The 16,809-nt window shown below is 39.9% G+C and overlaps 1 protein-coding gene across 2 annotated transcripts in view; it reads left to right on the top strand.

Moving 5' to 3' along the window:
• Nucleotides 1-16,809, top strand: part of rdgC (retinal degeneration C) — a 215,609-nt gene that overhangs the window by 196,344 nt on the left and 2,456 nt on the right. For both annotated transcript variants that reach the window (XM_065233385.1, XM_065233383.1), the window contains exon 10: nt 16,581-16,759. In XM_065233385.1, the coding sequence (XP_065089457.1) occupies nt 16,581-16,759 (179 nt within the window). The remainder of the gene's footprint in view (nt 1-16,580; nt 16,760-16,809) is intronic.

Raw genomic sequence — 16,809 nt, 5'->3', positions numbered from 1 at the left:
TATTCAAATCGACGCATCCGCCCCCCTAAAACATCACCTCAATCGACGATTAAATCTTAAATATCCCCTACTAGCTGGTGCCGTCAGCTACCGTAAGTGAGCCAGTAGTTGCCACAATTCGTCGATTGAAGCAACCGAACACAAGATCAGACACGTCGACTGAAACAGTCACGATGGAGTGATGGAAAAATGCGGGAAAATTCAGCTTTACCATGGAGAAGAGAGGATGTGGGGGTGCAAAACATGGGGATCCATTAATCGTTTCGACTGCCCTCCGACACAACAAGCATACACGCGTGAATCATTTTATTTTTTTTTATTTTAATGTTGATGTTTTACAGTCCATGAACCATGTTTCCATTTTCGAGAACAGGTTCACGATATGAAGCACAACACTCATGAACTTTAATCACGTTTACCAGAACAAGATCATGATTTTCAGAACAGTGTTCACGTTTCTATAACATTTGTTGCCTTTGCTGGTGCCCGGTGCAACAATGTTCACGATTTCATGATTTTTATTAATGGTGTACTTTCCTAAACGAAACATTGACTTGTTCCGAAAACCGTGACTTAAGGATGATTTTTTTTCCCGTGCGAGCATATCCACCTTCACTAAATTGATTCGAATTTAACTCACATTTGAGTCGGTTTCATCGTCCGTGTATCGGTTGGGAAACATTTGCATTAAAGCACTTACGATCATTACCACGTTTAATAAGGTGCTGCTAACAGGTGCCATAAATTAGAATTTCGCCTGTAAAAACCTGTTCTCCCAGAAATGGAAAAACTTAGTACATATATTTCATCCCACTCAATGTTGCCGACGGGAATCAGTTACAAGTTCCCAAGATAGACCAAAGGAAATAATGTGAAACCAATAAAAACGGTGTAAAGTCGTTAGGACCAGATGGAACAGAGTAATTAAAACTAAAACTCTCAACAACAACAAAGTCATGCAAAGCTAAGTTGTTAAGCACCGCTGCGAGAAGGACAAAGCGAAAATTATGATTCAATTTTTTTGATTTTGGGGCTTAAAAAGGAGATTTCACCGGTTCGTCCTGAACTTTGAAGCAAATGTCACGTTCCATCAGCACATTTTCCACCGTGAAAATTTCCAAAACGGTGTGGCATTACGTTTCATGACTGCTGAATTTTAAAATAGCTTTTTTTTTTTTCCTTTACGAAGCACAACCGCACACAATACCTACCTAGCAACTCACACAAAGAACCCGCACATTTACGAGTGCAGTGGAGCTTAACCGAGTTTCCGCCTTCTGACGTTGTTTTTCGGTCCCTTAGGTCGTCTTCATCGTCCTTTTTAATGGCGAGCAAGACGATGCTGCTGGTTGCTATATTTTGTCGCTACTTTAGTGAGCTCACGACTTCCTCAAAATCCGCTCTTTTTTGCAGCTCCTTTCCGAAGCGAGCGTCAGAAAATTATGAAATAGGAAGCTATAAAACCGGAATGCTGTCGACACAGTCCTAGTGGCGTTCATTAAAATCCTCATAAAACAAAAACCGGAATAAGTCACTCCGCAGATTGATGTGTTGTTCATACAACAGTTTTCACGCTACACAACCCTTTTGGGCAAGGCGTACATATTGAGGAAGTAGCTTTGTTTCAACCATCCGGAAAGGACAGTCCAATTTTTACGCCGCATGGTCGACGGTCGTAAATTTTGCAGGACCCGGATACATGAGACGAACGAGAAGAGCAAGAATAAGATGTGATGATTTCTGATCCAAGCTTACTCCGGTCTTATAAACAAGGCACTCTTTGAAAAGCCCTCTTGGGATGATAACAAATGGTTCCAGAATGGATGGGTATGTTTCGTACTTCCCAGGGCTGCCGCCGATGTTGGAGTCAGTGGGGAAAGGGGAAAGGGGAAAGGGGAAAGGCATTTATTTTCTGCTAGTCTGTGACAATTTAATTCCGCACGCCCCTGGAGTAAAATAGTTTTATCACTCCTTTGACTGCTGATTTGGGAGGACAAAAGTGTAGCTGGGTTAATCGTTAGATTGCAAAGTTGAACCATGGGAACAGTTCAAATGAGTTCGTCTTATAATATTAAATATTTGCAGCATGTGACGAAATCTACACCCAACCGGGAAATGTAAGATTCTGTTACGGATTTGCATAAAAAGTATGCAGATTTGCAATGTTTCGTGACATTATCAGATTCTGAAATGTGGTCTCCGGAAGATTTTTAAAATATTTTTTTTTAATTTTAATGCTAGCGTAATTTTTTTCGAAAGTTTATTTCCATTGGCGTAGCTAGAAAATTTATCGGCAGGGGCTTAGGGGAGCCTGTTGATTTTTTTTTAATTTTGCTAAACTACGGTTAAATAAAAACTTGCGAAGATGCTTATTTTTGGGCAATTCTTTTCTGTGAAAAATAATATGAAATTGAGGCTTACTTTTACTTTAATGGTGAAGCAATAAATTTGATTATATTTATTTCATAGAAATGATTTGGACCTCGATTGAGGAGCCTTACAAACTTATTGAATTTGAACAAGCAATGATCCTTGCTTCAAGCTTTTTGTAATGAAATCACATAGCTTCCGGATGTCATAAATGTAATCATCTCAAACTTAAGAAAATGCTCAGAGTTAGGTAATTCCATGAGTTTTGTAACTAGCTTTTTTTTAGATTCCTAAATCATCATCAGTTATCTCAGACATAGGAACTAAAATTAAATTTTAGGAGTTTGAATTTTAAACATGGTAAAGTTCACACAGAATAAATTTCATACATTTAGGACGTAAACATGACAAGATTAAGATTTAAAAATTTCGAAAAATATTGAAAAGTATGATTATAATGTCATGACTCTGATATTTGAAGAGAATAGAAAGTAATAGAGCATTTATTCAGAACAATTTTTTATTCGATACATCGGACTAACTAACATTCGGAGTCAATCAAGATTAAACTTTAATTCTAATCGAAAGGAATGAACTTGAAACTTGAATGATTATGTCCCGGTTTGTAACTTCTTCTTCTTCTTCTTCTTCTTCGCATTTCAAGCTTATTGCGTATCGCATAGCTTATAGCGTGCTCTCAACTTAGTGTTCTAGATGCACTTCCACAGTTATTAATTGAGAGCTTTCGATGCCTGTACCATTTTTGCATTGATATGATTGTGTGGTAAGTCCAATCATACTTCTATGCCCAGGGAAGTCGAGAAATTTTCCAACCCGAAAAATTCCTAGACCGATCCGGGAATCGAACCCAGCCACCTCCAGCATGGTCTTGCTTTGTAGCGGCGCCTTTACCGACTGAACTAAGGGAGGCCCCCGGTTTGTAACTAGATAATAATTGATATTATTTTTACAAAAGCATTATGACTTTTTAATTTTAAATGAATTTAGTTTTGGTTATTTTCGTTAAGTGTTGGCCATTTGGAACCAATTAATTTTTTACACGAGATTTTTCAGTGTTCGAGATTTATTTAATAAAAAATATAAACACGGATTTTTTTATGTGCTAAGGCATTAAAAGTATCCTGTAGCTGATTTCCGGGCATACATTTCATCGAAAAGAAATAAATTTATACATATAAGATACATGTTTAAATTTCCATCTCATCGTTAAAATTGATGCTGGGAATTCAGCTGCTGGAGTGCTAGTTTTTCACAATATAGCTAAATCACCAAGACACGGGTCTTCCCTATGGAGAATCTACAAACATGTCCATAAAATCTAGATTCATGGTTCAAGATTCCATTAGATACAATTAGCTGGAAAACTTTTGAATACCGTAATCCGTAAATAAACTAATTTCTACAATAAACTAAATTGAAAAAAAAAACTAAGGTATTTAAATCAGAAGCTATGAGGGCTGCATTGTCCTGCATAATTTCTTAAAGGGTGTCCACGATGAAATTGCCACACACAAAATTGATTCGCAAAATTCGAGTTTTCATCCGATTGCCATCAAATTTTCAGGGATTGAGAAATAACTATTAAACTTCATTTTACCATTTTACTCGTATTTTATGTACAGTCCATACGCAAATGCCCGCACCTTGGCCTTAACCCCGGCCATAAGATTCTGCACAACCTGTGAATCAACCGATTTTTGCATGTAAACCCATACTTTCTTCAGTTCCTCGACTGTCTTCACTACCTTAGGTCGTTTAAGAAGGTGCTGCTTCATAATCGCCCAGTACTTCTCGATGGGGCGGAGCTCCGGAGTGTTGGGAGGGTTGAACATTTTCGGCACGAAATTGACCTTATTGTCCGCATACCACTTCAGCACGTCCTTGGAGTAGTGGCATGAGGCCAAATCCGGCCAGAAGATTGTTGGGACGTTGTGGGCCTTCAGGAGAGGAAGCAGCCGCTTCTGGAGGCACTCTTTTATGTACACCTGTCCGTTCATCGTGTCCTGGGTCACAAAAGGTGCACTCTGCTTCCCGCACGTTGCCGGGGATCTGTTTGAAGTCGGCCTTCACATATGTTTCGTCGTCCATGATGCAGCATTCAACTTTCGTCAGCATGTTGAGGTACAACTTCCTGGCACGGGTTTTGGTGGACTTGTTCTGCTTCTCGTCGCGATTAGGGGCCTTTTGTACCTTGAACGTTCGAAGCCCAGCCTTAGTTTTGGCCTTCTGGACAAAACTTCGGCTTAGGTGCAGCTTCTTAGCCACATCCCTAACGGAGGCGTTCGGATTTCGGTTGAAGGCCCCAACTACGCGGTTGTGATTTTTGGTGTTGTACGGAATACTTTTTCCTTCACTTCTGGGCTTCCGATCGGTGGTCAACCGTTCCTCGAACCGCTTAATCACTCGCGACACCGTGGAATTCGCGATTCCCAACGTTTTAGCGATGGAACGATGCGAGAGATCCTTGTTCTCGTGATGAATGCGCAAGATTTTATCACGCACGAGCTGTTCTTTCGACTCCATTTCCGCGAGTTTTGATCACAGGACTTTAAAACTTGCAGGATGTAAATAATGCACTATGAACTAAATCCACCCAAATTTTCATTAAATTCTACCCAACGGTTAAAAAGTTAGGGCAATTTCATAGTGTGGCAATTTCATCGTGGACACCCTTTATAGTATTGGATGTTTTGTAAATTTTTGGGAATTCTTTTTTTTTCAAATCTTAAATTTGAATACATCGATATGGTGAAATTGATCAACCCCTCAAATGGTTTCCCAGTGCATTTTCAGTAATTGTTCTTATTAAATGTGGGTTCCCTGAATCCGATTCAGATGCTAAAACTCTTATGTGAATTTTTTTTTAGTGATGTCTGTTTTCAACAGGATGGTCATGCTTATATACAAACGTAGGTACCATTTGGATATTCAGGTATAAATATTGTTTTGGTATTGAAGCTACTCTAACAGAGAAGCTCTTTTTTTTTCATGAAAAATACCATGGAAGACATTATAATGTACCTAAAATAATAAGGTGGATAGGTACATCAATATTAACAACTTAAATAGGATGAAACTACGCTTGATAATGAAAATAAGTGCAACTTAACTTGTGTTGGTTTCTATATTTAAAATAATAGTGTTTTCATTTCCCCTGTAAATTCTAAACGGGTTGTCTGATCGTTCAATCGTCAAAAGGCAAATTGAAGGTAAATATATGTGTATCTTGCTAAACTTATCAATGTTGATGGAGAATCACGAATAACTTATGAAAATGGCTTATTTTCTACAAAAAATTGATTTTTATGAAAGTAAATTTGAAATATCTCGAAAACGGTTATATTTAGGAAGTTTATCGATATGGGCACTATCGTTTGAAATGATTTTTATAATCATATTCTAACATCAAACTGAACATTTTGCCGTAAATAATGAAATTTTCAAAAATGCCTCAAAAGTTGCTCTTAGAAAAACTTTTTTATTGAAAGTTTGTCCATCCTAGAGTTGTTTTCAAAACTTCTGCTTTATGTTCAAGTTTTTATAAAAAAAAAATATAAAAAAAAAATCAAATTTACGTTATTTTTGCTATTTGATTTTTTTTTTATAAAGCCTTATTAGTTTCCTACAACTCCTTCTTAGTAAATTTTTTTCTACAACCAACTGTTTTCGAACTACATTTTTTTTAAAGTATGTGTGCAAAAACACATAGGCCCTTTTCAAAAATTACCCTTGAGTCAAAAGGGTCTCCTCTCCTGCGGAAAATACTTGGTCTATCATACTGAAAATATGTGCCAAGTATCACCCAAATCGAAGATGGTCGAGCACGATTTCAGGTTTTTTCAGCTCATTCTGGATGGAATACCTCAAAAGTGTTTTCAGCAGAAACGCCATAAAAGATGTAAATGCACAGTTGCACCTAAATGTAGGCAACTTGATTCAAAATAACTGGTAAATTTGCGAAAAACTCTGGATTTCTTGATATTTGAAACATTCTAGCGCAATTTATTAAATAACTCGGATTCATTGACAATTAGTTTAGTAAAACATGATACTTGAATGGAGTAACATCAATCGTTGGAGTCCTATGATCGTTTGGATGTTGATATTGAATACTACTTAACGTCAGATCTATAAAATTTACATTCATGCAATTTTTTTTTGCTGGCAAAAACACATCAAGGCATTCATTGGAGTCTCATGATGATATACTTTTAAGATTTCTCCAGATATCTCTCACTGAGCATGTTATACGTGACAATTAAAAGTGCAACGCATTATGATTAATTTAACCCTGGTGATTAATTTTCCCCCGGATTACGGTAATTCCTGAACAACCGACAGTTTTCAAAGAACATTGTATTTTTAAACAGTTGGAGATCCTCAGAAGTCATGGAAAAATATCCAGAGAACTTTACTAATATCATTGTCTTTATGGAGATCTTTTGAATATTTCCTGCTCTCTAGGAAGGATATCTGAAAGAATATCCTGTAACTTATGCAAAGTTTCCTGAACATCTACAAAACTCCCTTAAGTTTAACTACATTTCCTCAACTTCTCCGAAGTTCGCTGAATTCGCATATTTTGTCAATCTTTTTTAATTCCACAAAGATCTCTGAATATCTTTGCACTTTTAGAAAGGCACCTATCATCTACAAATATTCTTAAACATCCGGAAAGTTCCTTGAATTTAACGAAGTTCTCAAAACCCCCAAGAAGTTCATATAGTTTTTTTTGAATTAGGATCTCTGATAAACTGCAACGAAGTTCCCTATAGACGCATTTCGCGCCAATTAATAATAAAAATACCTAATTTTAGCTAAGAATGCTAAGTTTGCTATAGAAATATCGGATTTTGACTTTGTAGTAGACAATATAATCAATTATATTATTTTCTAATTATATAAGCCCTTTTCATATGGAAGTCTTGATTAATCCAAGTGATTAGTTGCTGATTAGACTAAATTGAATCACAAATTGAGCTTCATTGGATTCTGAGATGATTTTGAGCTTCACTGGTTTTGTTTTGAGTGAAAGTGCCAAATTAAAAAAAAAATCAGTTCAGACACGAAAAAGTTTTTGTTAGAAATTTTTTTTTCCTTAAAAGTGCCCATCTCGCGATGTATGAACGGATGGTAGTAAACATAATTACCTATCTTGAGGCAAAGTTTCATCCAAATCAATCATGGCCATTTTTTTAAATCGACTTCAAATTTTAAAAATCGATTTTTTTTTTTCAATACTGTATGAATTTTTTTTTGAGTATTTTTTTTTCGATAATTTGGACAATTTCCTAAAAGTCATCTATACAACATATTTTTGTAGGAGTTGTCATTTTTCCATTATTTTTTTTGAAAAAAATCAGCAGAAAAAGTTTGGCCCTTCTCAAATGTTAGTCTAGATAAATTTCGGAAAAACTAAGTATGGAAAAGTGCTTATTTAGTCAAAGTCTACACATCCAGAAAATTTCATTGAAATCTGAGAGGGTGTTGCCAGCTTCGATTCGATTTGGCGTGAAATGCGTCTATACTGAAGCAAGGATCCCTGAAGTTCCTAGAAGTTTATTGAACTATCTTTAGATCTTCTACAAAATTCCCTTAACTTTTTCAACATTCCTAACACTGATGTGAAGGTTTACGCAGCTCTTCAAAATGTTACGAAATTCGCAAAACTTCTACAAAGTTTGCTGTACTTTTACGTTTCTCAATGATTTTCCGTGAAGTTCCACGAACGAAATTTCTTGCATTTGTACGTAATTTCCACAACTATTCCAAGAACATGAGGCTTTAAAAAAGTGCCCTGAAATTATATTGAGGTCCCCGATCAACAATGAGCTTCTCTGGAATAAAATAATGTTCCCTTAGCTTCTACGAAGCTTCTCAAACTCAAATAAAGTTTACACTTGTACGCAGTTTTCAAAACTTTTCCAAGTTCTTTGTTTCTACGAATTTGTCTGTAGATCTATGAAGTCCCAAAAATTTCTAATAAATTTCCTCAATTCATACGATGTTCCCTGAACTTCTTAGAAGTCCTTGAAGTTTTACGAAGTTCCCTGAAGTTAAAGAAAAAATCCTGAGCTCATTACCAATTTGTAGAGCCTGTGGACGTCTTATCATGTCATCGATTAAATATCAATATTTTATAATTGATCAAAATTGCTTCTTCTAGTCCAGAACGTAAGAAAAGTAATCAACAAAAAGGACTTTAAAAAAAGATTAGTAACATCGAACTTGACAACCTTGACAAAATACCGGTGAAAGAAACCAAAAGTTCTGGGAGGGGGGGGGGGGGGGCTAAGTAATTCTTGAGGGAGCCTGGTCCCCTTGGCACCCCCAGTAGCTACACCAATGTTTGTTTCCCAGCAATACATGTCTAGAAAGTCATCTCCTGCAGTTTTCTACAAAAACATGCATTCTGGAAATACTTTCCTGTACGGTGTTAGTCCATTGCAAGAACTTCCATTACATTTGTTATATGAAGCATATGTAGAGGCTGTAAGAAATCTGTTCTCTGTTCAGATTCCAAAGAAAATTAACGTGTAAAACATTTTTTTCACAGGCATCTATTGAAAACAGGATTTTCAATACGTCACAAGGCAAGCTTCACTGATTAACATGAGTTGCCTCCGTAATGGTCCTACCTGAAGCTGATTAATATTTTCCGGAGAGGCCACAAAAATTCGTTCGGAAACCAATCCACGTCTATTATTAAGATTGAAAACTTGCTTCGTCGCTCGGCATATTTTGGTGATAAAATGGAAGATCTCAAAACAATTGCAGACGTTGCCGACTGACAAATCAGTTCACACGGAAACCAATTTGCCACCATTGTCTTCGACTTTTCTTATCACGGCATGTTTTGGAATTATTCATTTTACCATGCTTCTGCGTAATTTTCCTTCAGATGTCACTGTTGTTCTTAATGGTGACATCTATCTGAAATTACGCATATACGTAGTTCCGTTAATTGTTAACAGAGGGCATTTCAGTCAAAACATGTATGGTACATCTATATATTCAATAAGATTTAAATCCGAAGTCCCTCATTTTTTAAATATTCTGCACAAAACATGTTTTCTAAGCCCCGTCCCTGACAGGATTTCCCGCCGTTTTCTATTAATAGGGTGGAGCAGAAAGTATATTTTGTGCAGAATATGTAAAAAAGGAGGGACTTTGGATGTTAATCGAAATGCATACCTAGAGGTACCAGACATGTTTTGCAGAGGCAGGTACTTATTTTGTAGTCTTTGAGAGGGAAATCACAGATAGAGCGTCTTAAAAATACATGGCATGTTGAGAGAATGAGCTCGTGAGAGCGAATTTTCTCTCTCAAATTTGTTTTTTTTTTGCTATCTGGGGCTGATAGTAAAGCCGGTAAAACCATAGAGGTAACTCTAAGACTAGTAGGTCCCGAAGAAACGAGCTCAACTTTTTGGCTCAGCTCTGGTACTATCTTCGATCCCAAGCTAATCGATGCATCCCTCGAAACAGAAAAATCCACGAACCCATCATTTTATCTGTCAAACTTTCATAGCGAATCAAAACAAACGTAGTGTAGTACTAGAATATTGACTAGGATGGGGTACGTTAATCTATTTGCTTGGGACCAATAGGCTAGTCAAGTAGTGAGCCAATTTTAAATCGTTAGTTTCGACCGGTTGGTAAAACTGTATCGGGAAAAATCATTTTGAATGATTTCTTTAGGCTGTCGTCTATATGGAGATTTTTAATACTTTTTACCTGTGGAACAGTGCCATCTCTATGGAAAATGCTCTGACTATATGATTAATTAAAAATTTAAGTTTCACCATAATGGCTCTGCCGGAATTTACTCCAGATGATCAATATGTCCTGGAGTCGCTTCATTATTTGATACGGAAATCAATCTATCCAAATGAGAAAATGGTTTTTGTAATATTAAAGCGATGAAATACTTCTCAATGTGGTGTGTACATTATACTGGTTCAGCACTGCCGACTAGCTCAACCAGTTCACCCAACTAGCACGAATTTCAGTTGCTCTTGAATTTTCATACTGGTAGATGCTGACCCGCTCTTTTTCAATATGATGACTACTTTTTAGTACAGTTTTGGTACAGTAGCGCTAGCACATCAGGACTGCTGATGTGCTAGCGCTAGTGTACTAGAACTGTTAGCATTAGTATATAGCCTTTAATTACTAGCATTAGTAGTTGGGGCGGACAAGGGTGGAAGCACCTATTCCCCTATGGATATGGAAAACAAAGTATTACCAACAATCAATACGAAACTAACGATTTTAAATTGGCTCACTACTTGACTAGCCTATTGGTCCCAAGCAAACGATTAACGTATCCCATTCTAGTCGAAATTCTAGTACTACGCACTGTTTGTTTTGATTTGCTATGAAAGTTTGACAGATAAAATGAGGGGTTATTGGTTTTTCCTATGTTTCGAGGGGTGAATCGATTAGCTTGGGACCGAAGAGAGTACCAGAGCTGAGCCAAAAAGTAGAGAACGTTATTTCGGGAGCTCCTAGTCTTAGAGTTACCTCTATGGTATTACCATAGAGGTAACTCTAAGACTAGAAGGTCCCGAAATAACGTGCTCAACTTTTTGGCTCAGCTCTGGTACTCTATTCGGTCCCAAGCTAATCGATTCACCCCTCGAAACATAAGGAAAACCAATAACCCCTCATTTTATCTGTCAAACTTTCATAGCGAATCAAAACAAACATTGCGTAGTACTAGAATTTCGACTAGAATAGGGTACGTTAATCGTTTGCTTGGGACAAATAGGCTACTAAAGTGGTGAGCCAATTTAAAATCGTTAGTTTCGTATTGATTGTTGGTATTACACTTGCGCAACCTATTTGCATTTCTTCCTCCGTTGCTGGGTCATCCCTGCCTTGGATGGGTGGAACACCTCCACCTGTCCATGGTGGGGCTCCGTCTCATCCAACACCGAATTCGTACACCTTACCGAGGCCAAGCAGCATCGCCCACACGCAAAACACCATCTTTGATCACACCGCCGTTGGGACATCCCTGCCCTGGGTGGGCGGAACCCCTCAGCCTGCTCCTGGTGGGGCCCTCTCTTTTTCTGGACACAGCGAACTGTCAAGCAGCAACTCTAGTCAGACGCAAGCCTCCCACTTGTTTTATATCAGCGAGTTGGAAAACTTAAGCTGTCCCTCCGAGGACTTTACCACCAGCAGACACCCCGTTCCTGCTCTTCCAGCACCCATCAACTTTATCTTCCAGTGGAACGTGAACAGTTTCCTGAACCACCTCGGTGACTTTGAGATGCCACCCTGGGTGATAGCTCTCCAAGAAGTTAACAAGGTGACGGTAGACCAGATGGATCGTTCGCTTACCGGAAAATACACCTGGACCCTCATAAAAGGTAGCAATTTTTGCCACTCCGTAGCCATCGGTGTTCTAAGGAGCATACCTTTTAACGAGATTGACCTGGGAACTGATCTTTCCATAGTTGCCCGTTGAATTGTCAAATAAAATCACCGGCGTTTTCAGCAAGCTACCCAAGTCACGGATGTTTGTCGGAGGCCTCAATGGGCATCATCCAACTTGGGGCTGTCCTCGTCCGGATCCTAGAGGAAGCATCCTAATGGACTTACTCGATCAGGAAGACATGGCGGCGCTCAACTATGGAAACCCAACGTTCTTCAACGGAAGTCACGCCACGGCTATCGGCGTCTCTTCAATCAGCCGTTCCATAGCAGGAAAAGTCACGTGGTGTAAATTTGTACGGAATGGATCACTACTCCATAAAAATGCAGTTTTCGTCAGCCACGGCCCCAGAAGTCACTAAAAAACCTCGCTGGCGGTACGACGAGGCTGACTGGGATGGGTATCAGGGGACAATTGTGTCCCTGATCCTCGAACGCAATCCGTTAACCATCCTGGATTTTTCTAGGTTGGTGTTAGATGCTGCATCCGCTACCATACCAAAGACCAGTAGCCTACCTGGACGAAAAGCCCTCCGTTGGTGGAGCGAAGACACCAACAAAAGCCGTTAAAGCCCGCCGGAAAGCTCTACGGAAACTCAGGCGAACCAAGAGAGATGACCCAAACAGTGAAGAGCTACTAACCCGGTACCGTGCACTGCATATTCAATGCAGAAAATAAGTGAGAAGTGCGAAGCTAAGCAGTTGGTCTGGTTTCCTTGAATGCAGCAACGGTTCCCAGTTCTCTACCGACCACTGGAGCAGGGTTAATGCTCTCAGCGGTAAACGGCTTTCGTCGCCATTACATGTACAAGCTAACGGAGTTACCATCTCCGAACCGGCAGCCGTCGCTGAAGAATTCGGAGGGTATTTCGCCAAAATTTCGGCCATCTCCGGTTACCATAGCCACTTTCCTCGAGATTAACGAGCCTTTCTCCTGGGAGGAACTTCAGCGCGCACTAAGCCGCAGCAACGGCAAATCTGCGGGACCCGACGATCTCGGGTATCCACTTTTAAAAAAGCTGCCTCTTGAGGGCAAGTGCTGCATGCTTGAAATGTTCAACCAACTCTCGGTCTTGGATACCTACCCGACGCTGTGGAAGGAGAGTCTCGTCGTGCCCATCCCGAAGGCAAACGAAAAAGACAGGGGCACATCTAAGTTCCAGCCAATCGCTCTCACATCCTGCATGGCCAAGGTATTCGAACGGATGGTGAATCGTCGATTCAAGATGTTCCTTGAGACCAACAGCTTGCTCGACCACCGACAACATGCCTTTGGAAGAGGGTTCGGTACGTCCACGTACTTTGCCACTTTGGGAGACGTCCTCAAGGAAGCTTACAACCAGGAACACCACTCATTGGACATCTCCAAGGCCTTCAACCGGACGTCGACGCCAGCCGTCCTGGAAAAACTTACAAATTGGGGCTTGAAGGGGCATATGATGTATTTCATACGAAACTTCCTAACCGACCGGTCATTCCGTGTATTGGTGGGGAACACGCGGTCGAAAAGTTTCAAGCGTGGAAACCGGAGTCCCTCAAGGCTCCGTTATCGCAGTCACGTTGTTTCTGGTGGCAATGAACGGGACTGCCGCAGTAGAATCAACCTCGTTAAAACGATTTCTCAGCCTCACTGATCCAACAACCGTGGTCTACAACAGCTACATCCGCATCATATCTGGTCTCCTGATATGATCCACTCCAGCAGACGCCACATGCATCGAAGCGGGTCTTCTTCCTTTCCGGTTCTGCTTAAACGCAAATATTGCCACAAAACCCGCCGCCTTTTCCGCCAAGACCTCCGGAAACAATAGGATCTTTCTCCTCGACGAGGGGAACAGAGTCCTCTGCACGGCCACCGACATCGACCTCCCCCCAGTGGCCAAAGTCCATTGGCATGGAGAGAAAAGTTGGCACTCTTCACGAATCCAATTGGACAATCGGATCAAGAACCGCTTCAAAGCAGGGGATGCATCCGTGATTCTGCACAGATCGGTCGCCGAGCTACTTGTGTCCAACTATGCCGACCACGTACACCGGTACACCGACGGCTCTCGATCGAAAACCGAGTAGGTATTGGGATTTTTGGAGACGGTACTGCTGAAAGCAGCAATCTTCCTCCACAGTGCTCGGTTTTCTAGGCCAAGGCTGCAGTGATCTTCCGTGCCGCTATGACGCCAGCCAACAAACCGATACTTATCTTAACCGACTCACACAGCGTCGTTCAAGCGATCACCTCGGAAGCACCAAAACACCCATGGCGATTATCAAGCACGCCCCACCGAACACCGTATATACATGGATTCCCGGACACTGCGGAGAGCCTGCCAAAGAGTCTGCTGATCACCTTGCCTCTACCAGGACATCGGGTCCCAGACTCACCGACAAGGTACCCCTACAGGACGTCAGACGGTGGATCATGCGGACCATTCGAGCGTCATGGGAGGCCTAGTGATTCCGCAACAGAACTGCCTTCCTCCACAAAGTCAAAGGGTCATCTGAAGCATGGAGCGAACAGGGCAACCTGAGGGATCAACGCGTGATTTTGCGGCTTCGGACCGGGCACACCAAACTCTACTGTAACAATGGTGGCCTGCCGTTCCGCAGAAGCTGCATCATCTGCGGGGTACCCTACACCGTCGAACACATCCTGTGCAACTGGTATAGTGTGCACTTGGTATAGTAGGAATTTCTTTCGGCCGTCGGGACATCTCAGTTGGATGGATTTCCCCTATAGCACCCATGCCAGCTGAGCACTGTTTTGTTTGGATAATTCGTTTGTAGATTGTTTTAAATCATTTTGTTTTCTGTTGTTCCTCTGTTTCACTATTTTATATATTTTTTTTTCCATATAAGTTCAAGAGCCAACAACCCAAGTTATTTACAAAATGTTAATATACCATGTATTTAGAGGTTACTCACTCTGAGGCCTCTCCTTTGTCTGGAGATGAACTAGCCTTAGACTAAAAATCTCCTTAATAAAGAATTAAAAAAAACGGCATTACTACACAGCAAAAAAAAATGTAATATCAATCAACGTAATTCAAGCTGATGTATGAAATAATGATGTAATAGCAAAAAGCAGATACAATATTACATCAATTGATGTAATTTTGTTCGCAAAGTCGATGTACATCGTATAACGTAATATTACACAACCGGCGGAATGACCTCTGTGCAGCTGTTTGGATGTAATATTCAACAACTTTTTTTTCTGTGTAGTGATAAAAATAGCTTGGACACCACTGCTAATGCTGACAAGCCTTTAATCAGCATTTCTAATGCTATATGCCATCAATCAGCACTTCTAATGCTTCATGCACATAATCCACATTATATGAGCACTAGCAGTGCTTCATAATATTTTGACAGGAAAACCACGTAGTCAGCATTTGTGAGTTGTAGTGTATTGTATCTATCGAACATTTTCACAAACACCAACATAGAACATTTACAAAAATGATAGAGTAAACGTTTGATGCATGCCTTTTGTAGAGATTTGTTTAGCCACTTCGTATATTTTCATGCTTAAATCTCTCGATCTACATAACCCAACAAACATTGAAAGAATAATAAGAGCTTGTTCAGGCAAATATATGCTTCTTCAGCTAAAAATGGCTTGTTCAGCCTTTAATCAGCACAAATTGTTTGTTGGGAATGTATGAATTTGAAAATAAAACTCATTGCAGCAGGAAAGTGCGCATAGAATTAAATATTTGTGATGATTCTTGAGGGACTGATTTGGACAAAGTGAGATCTATAACTAAAAAGTTCCAAAATATGAAAGCTCCAGGTGTTGATGGAATTTGATATGAGGATGTTGAAAAAAGGAGTACTTTTCTATGTAAAATTATTTATCAGATGTTTCCATTAGGTTTTTTTTCCATATATATGGAAAAAATGCTAATGTTATTCCAATTTTAAAGTCGAATAAAAATCCAACTGAAACTTCTACCTACAGTCCAATAAGTTTGCTGTCTTCAATAAGTAAACTTTTTGAAAAGATAATTTTGAATAGAATGGTGCTCCACATTAATACGAACTCCATTTTTGCAGATAAGCAGTTTGGATTTCTCCATGGGCATTCAACTACTCATCAACTCTTAAGAGCTCCAATTTAATTCGTCCAAACAAATCTGAATGCTTCTCAACTGGAGTTGTTCATCTAGACATAGAAAACAGCGTATTCTACAGCGTTTTGCATCCACTCTACATTATGAAACTTTTTTTTTTTCGATTTCCACTATTTCATGGGAAATTTTCGATACTGAAAAAGGTCAACATTTGACCACTTTGCGTAACCCCTAAATCAAGTCCGATTGAGCTCAAATTTCGAGGCAAAAATCATTTTGTAGAGCATATCTTTTTTTAAATTTGAGATGACCATTTCTATTGGCACCCTAAGGCACATGTTCTAGTTGAAACGTCAACTGACTACATGGCAAGACAATAAACTAACGAACTACCACTTGTATGTGCAGCACTTCCTGGGATCCACTCGACCAAAATACTTCTATTCCGCCATCCATCGTTATGGAATGGAATGTCTGCTTTGCAATTGTAATGCAGTTCATACCAGCAATTTTCCATATCAAAGGAGGAAATGAAATAAGAGCACAGAAGTCGCAGCGCGTCGCTTCCTTCTGCTACGAAGGATTCCATATTTTTCCACCACCTTTTGACTCCCATTTACACGCAGCAGCAATTTCCATTCGGCGTCAATCTAACGTTCTCCTCCCATTTTCCAGGTATGCTCACCATAACCAAGTGGTGCGAAGCATTGGAAGCTGCCACCAACTTGGGTCTGCCGTGGCGAATGCTGCGCGACAAGCTGGCCCCGGTAGATAACCCAACCGCTTCCAGCACCACTGCCGTGTCGGAAGTCAGCTACCGCAAGACGCTGCACCTGCTGGATACGGATTCATTTGTAAGTGTACCTGTGGTGATTTTTCCTCGACGGGATTGATTGACTTTTTA

This window comes from Ochlerotatus camptorhynchus, unplaced genomic scaffold (genome assembly GCF_037179485.1).
Source record: "Ochlerotatus camptorhynchus isolate MF236.1 unplaced genomic scaffold, CSIRO-AGI_Acam_v1.1 ptg000401l, whole genome shotgun sequence".
In the NCBI taxonomy this organism is placed as follows: domain Eukaryota; kingdom Metazoa; phylum Arthropoda; class Insecta; order Diptera; family Culicidae; genus Ochlerotatus; species Ochlerotatus camptorhynchus.
The sequence above is the reverse complement of the archived record's forward strand: the minus strand, read 5'-3'. Positions and strand labels throughout refer to the sequence as shown.